This window comes from Malaclemys terrapin, chromosome 9 (genome assembly GCF_027887155.1).
Source record: "Malaclemys terrapin pileata isolate rMalTer1 chromosome 9, rMalTer1.hap1, whole genome shotgun sequence".
Lineage (NCBI taxonomy): Eukaryota > Metazoa > Chordata > Testudines > Emydidae > Malaclemys > Malaclemys terrapin.
The window spans coordinates 139,210-152,092 of NC_071513.1; the positions used below are offsets into that span (position 1 = coordinate 139,210).

The 12,883-nt window shown below is 47.3% G+C and overlaps 1 protein-coding gene across 2 annotated transcripts in view; it reads right to left on the reverse strand.

Moving 5' to 3' along the window:
- Nucleotides 1–12,883, reverse strand: part of TAF1 (TATA-box binding protein associated factor 1) — a 115,232-nt gene that overhangs the window by 27,422 nt on the left and 74,927 nt on the right. For both annotated transcript variants that reach the window (XM_054039258.1, XM_054039257.1), the window contains exons 30-31: nt 8,589–8,656; nt 8,077–8,199 (exon numbers count right to left, since the gene is read on the reverse strand). In XM_054039258.1, coding sequence (XP_053895233.1) covers nt 8,077–8,199; nt 8,589–8,656 — 191 coding nt within the window. The remainder of the gene's footprint in view (nt 1–8,076; nt 8,200–8,588; nt 8,657–12,883) is intronic.

Genomic DNA, 12,883 nt, shown 5'->3' on the forward strand with positions numbered 1-12,883 from the left:
ATGCACGCTATTGCACTCTAACGTCCAACATACAGAGACATCGTTCCTCCGGGGAGGAATATGGCTTAGGGAAAAATACAAGCAAATACACTATGTGGTTCAAATGAAACAGAGAGTCCACCTTGGATACAAAATTCAGGTGTGGCCAGAGCATAACCTGATCCCTGGAGAATTGCGTGTAAGGAGACCCAGAAATCAGGACTTGCAACTCACACACCCTCCTGGCAGAGGTAATGGCTATCAAGAATCCAGTTTTCTGAAACAGGATGGGCAGTGGACAGGAAGAAAGGGGCTCGAATGGAAGCCCCATTAGAGCTGCTAAAGCCATGTTCAGGTCCCACAAGCGGACTGGCTCTTGGACCGGAGAATGCAGGAGGAGAAGTCCTTTCAGAAATTTTTTCACCATGTCGTTGGAGAAACCCGATTTCCCTTGGATGGGTGGATGAAACCCCAATATTGCTGCCAAATGCACTTTCAGAGAACAAACTGCTAAGCCTGATTCCTGAAGGTGTAACAGGTACTCCAAGATGTCCTGGATAGAAATCTCCACCGGATGGGTCCCACAGGCCAAGGACCACACAGAAAACTTCTTCCACTTCGCCAAGTAGGCCATTTTAGTGGACGGCTTCTTACTGTTAAGTAGGACCCACTGGACAGCCTTCGAGCAACGCTCTTCCTCCTCGTTCACCCATGCCATAAGGTGCAAGGAACTGATTGCCGGATGCAGGGTGTGACTGCGATCCTGTGTAAGGAGGTCAGGAAGTGGCATGGGGGGGGGCTGAATTGACAAAGCAAAGAGGTATGAGGGGTGTGCAAACCCAGGGAGTGGAGGGTGGCTCGGGAGTCCTTGAGCCCATGGAGCTTAGAATCAGTTAGCTCAGAAAACAGCCCCAAACCCTCAAATGGCAGGTCTTGTACCATGGTCTGCATCTCCTGGGACAGCCCAGAAGCCTTCAACCAGGAGCTGAGCTGCATGGCCACCACCAACGTGACCACCCTGGCCGCCGAGTCTGTTGCGTCCCAGGCCATCTGGAGGGCTCACCACCACGGTGAATTCTTGGGCACGTTCCTGTGGGAGGGCCCCCGGGAACTTATTAAGCGAGTCATGGTGGTTAGAGACCCTAAACCGTAAGCTGGTCGTCGAATAAACTTTTCTTTCGAATAAGTAGTCTCTTGGCCTCCTTATTTTTGGGCATTCCGCTGGGGTGGCTCTGTCTGTCCCTTTCATTTACTACGGACACGACCAGTGATGCTGTGGGGGGATGAGTATACAGATACTCCAAGCCCTTTGCAGGGACATAGTATTTCTTTTCTGCTTTCTTAGATGTTGGTGGAATAGATGAGAGGGTTTGCTGCACCGATCTGGCTATCTTGAGTACCCCTGGGTGGATGGGCAATGCAATTTTCTCCAGTGTGGTGGCCAAGATAACACTGAAGAGGTCATCTGCCTCTTCCACTGAAGAGGTCATCTGCCTCTTCAGCGACCTCCTCGATTTGCAAGCCCAAATTCTCTGCCACCAGTTTAAGTAGGGCCTGGTGCGCCTTAAAATCGTCCGGGGGACTGCTGGTGTGGGAGGGTCCAGCCACTGCCTTGTCCGGGGATGACAATGATGATTGAGCAACAGAGGGTCCTGTGGCATCTTTAAGACTAACAGAAGTATTGGGAGCATAAGCTTTCGTGGGTAAGAACCTCACTTCTTCAGATGCAAGTAATGGAAATTTACTTGCATCTGAAGAAGTGAGGTTCTTACCCACGAAAGCTTATGCTCCCAATACTTCTGTTAGTCTTAAAGGTGCCACAGGACCCTCTGTTGCTTTTTACAGATTCAGACTAACACAATGATGATTGAGTGGCCTGAGGGATGGTGTCATCCCCTTCTTTGTCAGGGGAGGGCTCCCTCAGCGCCAGAGTACAAGGAGCGGCTTCCACCTCCATCGTGGTGCCGTGCTCCGATTGCGGCACCAGTGGCACCTTGGCCGGCTTGTCCGATGTGGCCTGGAAGTACTGGACCAGCATCACCGGCACCACCCATGGATTCCAGTACTGCCAGTGGGGAGGCCCTGGCCCCTGCTGTGTCAGCACCACGGCCGGTGCCGCCTCAGTCTCCCATGTCGGAGGGGAGTCGTCCCGCCTCACCGACGGGCTGAAGTCATGGTTCGAACTTGACCACTGCCCCTCCGGTGACTATGGCAGGGCCATCGAGGCCTGAGTCTGCCTACTGACCCTGGCAGGCGAACGACGGGGCGTAGTGCCGCCTGCCAGAGCGGTACCAGGGTGAGCGTGACCAATGCTGAGATCCCGAGTGAGCCCTCCAGGATGGGGACCGACAAGGAGGAAACCTTCTGAGAGAGGGTGTTCAGCATCTAGGCAACCTATGGCCAGACGGTCGTCGGTAACGGTGGTATGGGGAGCGGTACCATGAGTCCTGAGTCCCCCACCTAGTAGGAGGGGATCTTGACTGAGATCTTGGCCGGCGAGCTAGGGTGCGGCCTTGGGTCCCAAGGTTGCAGTGAGGGGGACTTGCGTCTGCGATCCAGCAACCTGGGGTGTTCTGCCAGTCTATGCGGCAACACCCCAATGGCCTTCCCCTTCGGTGCCACAAGTGGAGCCATCTTGGTCACCTGGCGTGGCACCTGAGGAGTCATTCGGCCTTGCTCCTTGGCTGCCAAGACTGCTTTGGGCACTGCAGGCCCCATCACAGGCTGGGAACCTGGGGTGGGAGGAGGGTCCTTGGTGGGGCTGGTGGGTCCAACCTCTGTGGTACCCCCCTGACTTCCATAACAAATGCATGGCCTGACAGAGGTCCTTTGCCCAATGCTCCTCTCTTCTTTGGTGCCGAGGGGCTTAGTTTCTTCAGTTTCTTCTTTGGCACAGGTGACATGGAGCAGTGCCGGGCCAAGTCAGGTGCCGGTGGTGCGCTGCACGCCGAGGCCGAAGTGCTGGGTGTAGGTGCCGCAGTGGAGGGTTCCGACGCCAGGAGAAGAGCAGCCTCCATCAACAATGCCCACAAGTGGATATCCCACTCTTTCTGAGTCCGCGGGCAAAAGTTCTTACAGATGCGGCACCTGTCCTTGCGATGGCCTTCTCCCAGACACTTAAAACAGCTATCGTGTGGATTGCTGATCGGCATCTTCCTGCTGCATGACACACGTGGCTTAAAGCCGGGTAGCGGGCTTGCCCCGCTCGGGGCAAAGTACCAACAGGGGACAGTCTTAATTAAGTAACACTATCAACTAACTATGAAACTATGTTCAACAACAACTAACTAGTCAATGAATAAACTACTAATGTTCTTGCGAAGCAAGACAAGGCCCTCCAACTAACTATCACAGGCTATACAAAGGAACTGAGGGGGTGCAGGGCCGGCAGTGCCTGATATACCACTGCATGGGAGTGCCACTCCAGCGGGAACCACAGCCGGCCCTACGGATACCACTAAGGCAAAAATCTCCGACAACTATGCATGTGGGCGCAGGCACACCTAAAATGGAATCGACATGAACAAGCACTCGAAGAAGAATTAAAGAATACATATCAATATTTCCCCTTATGTCAAATGGTCAATCCTTGGGAAAATGGTCATAACCAGGGCCTTCACCACCAACTTGTATTATCTAAACCTAAAGCTGTATTATTCTTTTAACAAACAGCCAGATCCTCAGCCCTGTTCTGGTAGCCCAAAGTCACCCTACAGCCAGTTTATTCAGCCCCTTGAGGATTCCATCTGCATTAGGGGAGCCTCAGGATATATGATAACTCCTGCACCATTCTCTCAGCCCCTGATACAGAGGTTGTGAGAAAATAACAAAGGGCATAGCTAGAGTATACCTACTCCCCAGTGATCCCTGGCTTGTGCACCTGGACTTTTCCAACTTGTGCCAGCGTAGATCAGCCTAGAAACTTAAAGCCACCTTTTTTTCCTTCCCCGACGTCCATTCTTGTGCCAAGCATAAGTCAAACAAACCTGTAAATATTCCTAAAGATTACTTGACATGGCCCTAAGGGAGCAGAAACCTGGAATCTCTTCCCTGACTTCCTAGTAGGATTTAATGCTGAAATGCATATAATGAATCAATAAGTAAAGTTTAATGGAGTGTTACAGGCAAAATTTCTGTTTTAGTGTCACTTATTTGCTTAATGTTATTTCACAATATAATTTTTTAAAATTTAAAACATAGTAAGAGCTTGACATTTGTATGTACTCTGAGTGTCTTGAGATCTGGAGATGAAAAGTGCTACATACAATTAATACAAAAGTGCTATTACCACTGCTATAACACTTTACATATCACCTTGCTCCAGGGGGTCTCAAAGAAGACAAACATTACTGCTGTGTTACTAATATGGAAACTGAGGCACAAAGAGTGAGTTACCCAAGAGTAGAATTTTCCAACAAAACAGGCTTTTGTCAGAAAATGTCAATTCGTCTTGCGGATATGTATCAGGTTTGATGAACCTTCGATGAACCACAAGCAGAGTTCCAATGGTGTTTCCTGCCAGCTTGCCTGGTTGACTGCTAGGAAGCCCAGAATTCTAGGGTTTGTGGTTCCAGGGCAGCCGCACCATGAGGTTTGCCCTGGGCTGGGGATGACAGGGGTTCCAGACTCCTGGGCTCTCCAGGCTGCTCAACTCTCACAGCATAGGGAACCAGCAGCCCCAAGAGTCAGGCAACCTAGGGGACCAGATGGCCTGGTAGTCCAGAAGCCCTGGGCAGTTTGCAGGGTAGAGCTTCCCTGGACCAGACCCCAGAAGCCCTGTCAGTTTGTCACCAACTGCCAAGAAGTTTCACTTTTCATAAGAACATACGAACGGCCGTACTGGGTCAGACCAAAGGTCCATCTAGCCCAGGATCCTGTCCACCGACAGTGACCAATGCCAGGTGCCCCAGAGGGAATGAACCTAACAGGTAATGATCAAGTGATCTCTCTCCTGCCATCCATCTCCACCGTCTGACAAACAGAAGTTAAGGACACCATTCCTTACCCATCCTGGCTAATAGCCATTAATGGACTTAACCTCCATGAATTTATCCAGTTCTCTCTTAAATGTTGTTATAGTCCTAGCCTTCACAACCTCCTCAGGCAAAGAGTTCCACAGGTTGACTGCGTGCTGTGTGAAGAAGAACTTCCTTTTATTTGTTTTAAACCTGCTGCCCATTAATTTCATTTGGTGGTCCCTAGTTCTTGTATTATGGAAGTAAGTAAATAACTTTTCCTTATCTACTTTCTCCACATCACTCATGATTTTATATACCTCTATCATATCCCCCCTTAGTCTCCTATTTTCCAAGCTGAAAAGTCATAGCCTCTTTAATCTCTCCTCATATGGGACCCGTTCCAAACCCCTAATCACTTTAGTTGCCCTTCTCTGAACCTTTTCTAATGCCAGTATATCTTTTTTGAGATGAGGAGACCACATCTGTACGCAGTATTCAAGATGTGGGCGTACCATTGATTTATATAAGGGCAATAAGATATTATCCATCTTATTCTCTATCCCCTTTTTAATGATTCCTAACATCCGGTTTGCTTTTTTGACAGCCTCTGCACACTGCGTGGACGTCTTCAGAGAACTATCCACGATGACTCCAAGATCTTTTCCCTGATCTGTTGTAGCTAAATTAGCCCCCATCATATTATATGTATAGTTGGGGTTATTTTTTCCAATGTGCATTACTTTACATTTATCCGCATTAAATTTCATTTGCCATTTTGTAGCCCAATCACTTAGTTTTGAGAGATCTTTTTGAAGTTCTTCACATTCTGCTTTGGTCTTAACGATCTTGAGCAGTTTAGTATAATCTGCAAACTTTGCCACCTCACTTTTTACCCCTTTCTCCAGATCATTTATGAATAAGTTGAATAGAATTGGTCCTAGCACAGACCCTTGGGAAACACCACTAGTTACCCCTCTCCATTCTGAGAATTTACCATTTATTCCTACCCTTTGTTCCCTGTCTTTTAATCAGTTCTCAATCCATGAAAGGACCTTCCCTTTTATCCCATGACAACTTAATTTACGTAACAGCCTTTGGTGAGGGACCTTGTCAAAGGCTTTCTGGAAATCTAAGTACACTATGTCCACTGGATCCCCCTTGTCCACATGTTTGTTGACCCCTTCAAAGAACTCTAATAGATTAGTAAGACACGATTTCCCTTTACAGAAACCATGTTCACTTTTGCTCAACAATTTATGTTCTTCTAGGTGTCTGACAATTTTATTCTTTACTGGAGGGAGGGATAGCTCAGTGGTTTGAGCATTGGCCTGCTAAACCCAGGGTTGTGAGTTCAATCCTTCAGGGGGCTATTTAGAGATCTGGGGCAAAAATCTGTCTGGGGATTGGTCCTGCTTTGAGCAGAGGGTTGGACTAGATGACCTCCTGAGGTCCCTTTCAATCCTGATATTCTCTGATTCTATTTTTTCAACTAATTTGCCCGGTACTGACGTTAGACTTACCGGTCTGAAATTGCCGGGATCACCTCTAGAGCCCTTTTTAAATATTGGCGTTACATTAGCTATCTTCCAGTCATTGGGTACAGAAGCTGATTTAAAGGACAGGTTACAAACCCTAGTTAATAGTTCCGCAACTTCACATTTGAATTCTTTCAGAACTCTTGGGTGAATGCCATCTGGACCTGGTGACTTGTCAATGTTAAGTTTATCAATTAATTCCAAAACCTGCTCTAGTGACACTTCAATCTGTGACAGTTCCTCAGATTTGTCACCTACAAAAGCCGGCTCAGGTTTGGGAATCTTCCTAACATCCTCAGCCGTGAAGACTGAAGCAAAGAATTCATTTAGTTTCTCCGCAATGACTTTATCGTCTTTAAGTGCTCCTTTTGTTTCTCGATCATCCAGGGGCCCCACTGGTTGTTTAGCAGGTTTCCTGCTTCTGATGTACTTAAAAAACTATTTTGTTATTACCGTTTGAGTTTTTGGCTAGCCATTCTTCAAACTCCTCTTTGGCTTTTCTTATTACACGTTTACACTTAATTTAGCAGCGTTTATGCTCCTTTCTATTTATCTCACTAGGATCTGACTTCCACTTTTTAAAAGATGCCTTTTTATCTCTAACTGCTTCTTTTACATGGTTGTTAAGCCACGGTGGCTCTTTTTTAGTTCTTTTACTGTTTCTTAATTTGGGGTATACATTTAAGTTGGGCCTCTTATTATGGTATCTTTAAAAAGCGTCAATGCAGCTTGCAGGGATTTCACTTTAGTCATTGTACCTTTTAATTTCTGTTTAACTGTTTCTGTTTTCCTATTCAGTGGTGGGCAGTAGTGAAAATGGAAAGAATTATACCAATTTCAGATAGCAGCTGTTGTGAGAGCATATTTCCTAAACACCACCTGTCAGTGCTTCCAAAATAGAATTTTTCCAGAACTTCCATTTTGGAGGAAACTTTGAAAAAAATCTGGGTTTGTCCATATTCAGAACAAATGCACATTTCAAAATGTCAAAATTTCCTCTGGCAGAAATTCTGAGTTTCACCCGCTCTACCCAAGAGCAGAGTCAGCAGCAGAGCTGAAATCAGAATGTACATCTTGACTCATACTCCAAGCAATAAAGAAAGGGGTGATGGAAGAGATATTGAGTCAGACTATGTCTTCACTAGAAACACTGCAGGAGCACCATTGCACTGTAGCACTTCAGCGTAGAGCCTCACTAGAGTGATGGAGAGGTTCTCCCATTGCTGTAGTTAATCCAGCTCCCCAAGAGGTGTCTACAACAGGGTTAGGTTGGGTTTACTATGTCACTCAGAGGTCTGGATTTTTCACATCCCTGAGTGAAATAGCTGGGTCAACTTTACTTTTTAATGTTGACCTGACCTCAGTCACAAAATCCCAGCAGGTCATTCTGACATAGCATCTCTTGATTATGTTGCAATATTGTATCAATGTGTGATAACAGCCACAAAACTGCAAACATCTGCCTGTAATGTCAGCCATAGCACCACGATTAGTGCATGTCTGCTCATCTCCAGTAAATAGGGAATGGCTCTCCAGGCCTTCACTTTGAGTACCATTGCTATACATCTCCTAACTCATGCACACACTGCATTTCAATCACATACATCTGGTACCACCATCATTTTTTGAGTGACGATGTTATCCAATATGAAGGAAAAAGCCACTTGGTCGTCATCGTCCAGGAGAGGATTAATTGCTTTCTCTAAACGAGCCAGTTTATCTTCCTTCTGAAATGAATTTAAAGGATGTTAATAGCTGATCCTCCATCAGTAACTATTCATCATCAAAACACCCTCCACCTTTAAGAGGCAGGCACATATCCACCTGTTTATGAAGATACTCCCCAATAACTGTGTGGTAACCCATCTTGACAACTTACGATAGCTAGAGGAGCAGAGAAGTGTCTTTCTCAAGGAACAGAAGCCAGTGTAAAATAGTTTGGTGATCCAATAACAGTAAAAATGCATATAAATAGCCAGAAAAGGAAGAAAGACAACCCACCTGCCCCACTCATTCTTCTGTCTGCACTTCCAAAACCTCTCTGCCCTCAAAACCCCTCAACCCCCATGCCACTCGCTCCCTCTCCATTCTTACAAGAACCAATTACAAGACTTGCCTCTTTTAGTTTTTCATCACAGAGGTCCAGCATGGACTGAGATATCTGGGTCAGTGAATGTTTTGGCCCTGCAAATACACAGCAAGTACAGTGATGCACTTTGGCGTCTGTGGAAGATTTCAGGACTGGTGGGAGGATGAAGCTCACCATCCCCATGGCACACAAAGGAAAACTCTGATCACAAAACACTTGTGAGCATTATGAGGTAACACCCTAGGAATCTCTCTTTACTCATTACTTGCATTACTAATTATATTTCTATCATGGTTTGAAACATGTCCCCAGTCACATACTATAATGATTCTCTCCTACGGCATACACATTTACTAGAGTTTATTATGGACAGTGGTTTACTTACTATTGTGAGTGTTGTGTCTACATATTCACACTTGTGGGATACACCCTAGAGTGCCATTGAACTTTGGGAACCTCCTAGAAAACCAGTGTCCATTGGGAACCCATAAGCACCCCCTGGACTGCACCGAACCTTTGGAGCAGAGGCCATGGAGTCCCCATTTCCTTCTGTTAAAGCCCAGTCATGAGAGCAGAAGTCTGAGGAAGGGAAGGTGGGCAGGAATTGTGAATATGCAGAAGCAACACTCTCCAAGAACCAGTTACTGAAAAGCAGAGTCCTATGTATGTCATGATTCCACAAGTGTGAAATTTGCCACAAAAACCGCAACTTGCCACAGAATTGCATTCCAAAATTTCAGCTTCAATTTAAAAAAGAAACAAAAAAAGTTACCTACCTTTCTTAACTGTTGTTCTTTGAGATGCGTTGCTCATGTCCATTCCAATTAGGGGGGGTGCGCGCCGCGTTCACAGTATGTGGAAGGTTCTTCCCCTAGCAGTACCCGTTGGGTTGGCTCAGGCGCCCCCTGGAGTCGTGCCTCCATAGCACCATATATAGGGCTCTGCCAACCCGCCACCACTTCAGTTCCTTCTTGCTGGCCATGCTCTGACACAGGGGTAGGCAGGTAGGTCTTGGAATGGACATGAGCAACATCTCGAAGAACAGCAGTTACGAAAGTTAGGTAACTGTTTTTTCTGCTTCAAGTGCTTGCTCATGTCGATTCCAATTAGGTGACTACCAAGCAGGAACTCAGAGGCAAGGTCAGAGCTCAAGGGTTTGCTGATTGAAGCACCGCTCTGCCAAAGGCTGCATCATCTCTAGCCTGCTGAGTAATGGCGTAATGTGAGGTAAAGGTGTGGAATGAGGACCACGTCACAGCCCTGCAAATTTCCTGGGTCGGAACCTGGGTGAGGAATGCTGCTGAAGATGCCTGTGCCCTTGTGGAGTGCGCTGTCAGCACGGGGACAAGTACTTTCACCAGGTCATAGCACATTCAGATGCATGTTGTAATACATAACAAAATTATTTGAGAAGAGACTGGGAGCACTTTCATTCTGTCTGCTACTGCGATGAATAATTGAGCAGATTTTCAAAATGGCTTTGTCCCTTCGATATAGAAAGCTAATGCCCGGCGAACTTTCAAGGAGTGGAGTTTTTGTTCCTGGCTGTTTGCGTGCAGCTTGGGGTAGAAAACTAGCAGAAAAATATCCTGATTAACATGAAACTGAGAGACAACTTTCAGGAGGAAGGCCGGGTGCGGCCAAAGCTGAACCTTGTCCTTATAAAACACTGTGTAAGGAGACTCAGACGTTAGCACCCTAAGTTCGGATGCTGTCCTGGCAGAGGTTATTGCTACACGGAATGCTACCTTCCATGAGAGATAGAGCAGACAGCATGTCGCAAGTGGGTCAAAGTGGGGTCCCAGTAGTTTGGAAAGAACCAGGTTAAGGTCCCAGGCTGGGATTGGCTGCCATATTTGAGGGTATAACCTGTCAAGCCCTTTAAGAAAGCATCCAACTATTGGGTTAGTGAAGACTGACTGGCCCGCAAATGGCAGCCAAGTGGACTTTTACTGATGACACAGAAAGCCCTTGCTGCTTTAGATGTAGAAGGTAGCCCAAGATAAAGGGTATTGTCAAGTGCGTAGGAGACGTGTTTTTACAATGACCAAATTGTGAATCTTTTCCATTTGGCTAGGTAGGTGACCCTAGTGGACGGTTTCCTACTTCCAAGGAGGACTTCCCTAACTGGATCAGAGCAAGCCAGCTCTGTTGGGTTTAGCCATGGAGTTTCCAAGCCATGAGGTGGAGAGATTCGAGGTTGGGGTGCTGAAGGCAGCTGTGGTCCAGAGTCATCAGGTCCAGGAGCTGCGATAAGGTGATTGGGGTTTCCACTGACATCTCCAGAAGAGACGTGTACCAGTGCTGACATGGCCAAGCTGGAGCTATCAATATCACCAAGGCTTTGTCCCTCTGAACTTTGAGTAGCACCTTGTGTTCGAGTGGGATGGATGGAAACGTGTAAAGGAGGTGGTCCTTCCAGGGAAGAAGGAACACATCTGCAATCAAGCCCAGTCTGTTTATATAAAACATCGCTGTTGTATTGTCTGTCATGACTGACACACATCTCCCCTCCAAGTGAGTTTGGAAGGTCTGGCATGCCAGATGGACTGCCATGCCAGACAGACTGCCTTCAGCTCTTTGACGTTGATGTGAAGTGAAATGAGAGCTCCACTTGGGACTAGAGGCCCTGAGTCCTGAGCTCCCCTAGATGCCCTCCCCAACCCACTGCTGACACATCCATAACCAGTGACAGGGATGGCTGAGGTTTGGAGTAGGGAATAACCACACACACCACTTGCAGGCTGAGCCACCATAGGAGAGACTCAAGAACCAGTTGGGAAAGAGTGACTATCTGGTTTAGACTGCCCCAATTTGGTCGATACACCGAGGCTAGCCACACCTGAAGAGCTTGGAGTCTCAGTCTGACATGCTGTACTATGTAAGTACAGGCAGCCACGTGGCCCAGGGGCTTTAGGCAATTCCTTGCTGTGGTAGTAGGGAATTGTCAGAGACTTTGTATGTTGTTGCAACAGGTCTGAAAACGCGACTCTGGTAGAAATGCTCTCGCCTGTTTTGAGTCCGGTGCCAGGAGCTTGGGGACCGGTGCTGCTCCCCTGCCTGTCCGCTGCCTGAGGGTAGCGGTGACCAGTGCCGAGGGGATCGCGACCAACATAGTACCATCGCTGGCTTGCCTCGGGACGGCACCGATGGTCTTGGGGGTGCCGCTGCTTTTGAGCTCGGTGCCCTGTCTTGCCTAGGTGAATGTGGTAAGTTCTCTCACCACCTCAAAGGTCTCCGGCGTGGAGGGCAACTCCAGCACAACAGTCCTTTTGATGCAATTCCCCCAAACACTTCAAGTGGGAAGTGTGGGGGTCACTCCTGGGTATAGGCCTGCTACAAGCTGCACAAGGTTTAAACCCCGGGGACTGAGGCATGCCCCAGTACCGCGGGAAACACAATGAGGGGTACCCCCAGAACAATTCCCTACTGGAATTCTAACTATATATTGACTGAATGACTACTACTACTAACTACTGATTTAACTATTTACAGGAGGAAAGTCTGAAGACTACTAGGGAGAAAGGCTTGCCGAAGCAAGAGAGAACAAGCATTCTGGCTAACCATCACAGGCGGTAAGAAGGAACTGAAGTGGCAGCGGGTTGGCAGGACCCTATATATGGCGCCATGGAGGCACTATTCCAGGGGGCGCCTGAGCCAAACCGACGGGTACTGCTAGGGGAAAAAACGTCCGGCTACTGTGCAGCGCACACACCCCCGACTGGAATTGACATGAGCAAGCACTCGAAGAACAACCCATTATTCTAGCCCTCGTGTTTGTGAAGAAAACACGGAAAACCAACTGAGCAAAGACGGTGATTCCTTTGTGAATGAAGTGGCTACAGATTTTCCAGACTACTGCAGAATCCAGGGAGGTCTACCAGAGTTTAAGTCCTGCTTGCCGCTGAATACATGAGGCCTGGAATATGGCAAGGCTTAGCACTTATATAGTGCCTAATATTTTTAAAGAATACTTGTCAGATAAAAAGCTGTGTTAACAGGAGTCACAATAGGGCTGCCTCACAGTGGTTCAGTGAATCAGCACTTTTACCCAGCAACTGCATGTTGCTCTATAAAATCTAAAGATTCATTTTCCAAAAATAGGTTTCTGGCTGGGACGAAAACCTTGAAAACACCAACCAAATGTAAATCACTATAGTGATGTTTGCCTGAAGCCAGCCTACACTACAAAGTTTTGTCAGCATACTTACATTGGCAGGGTGTGAAAGAACCACACCCTTGACTAACAAAGCTCTGCCAAAAAAAAAAAAAAACCCATGCAAACACAGCTATCCTGGCACAGTCCTTTTGCTTGTATAAGC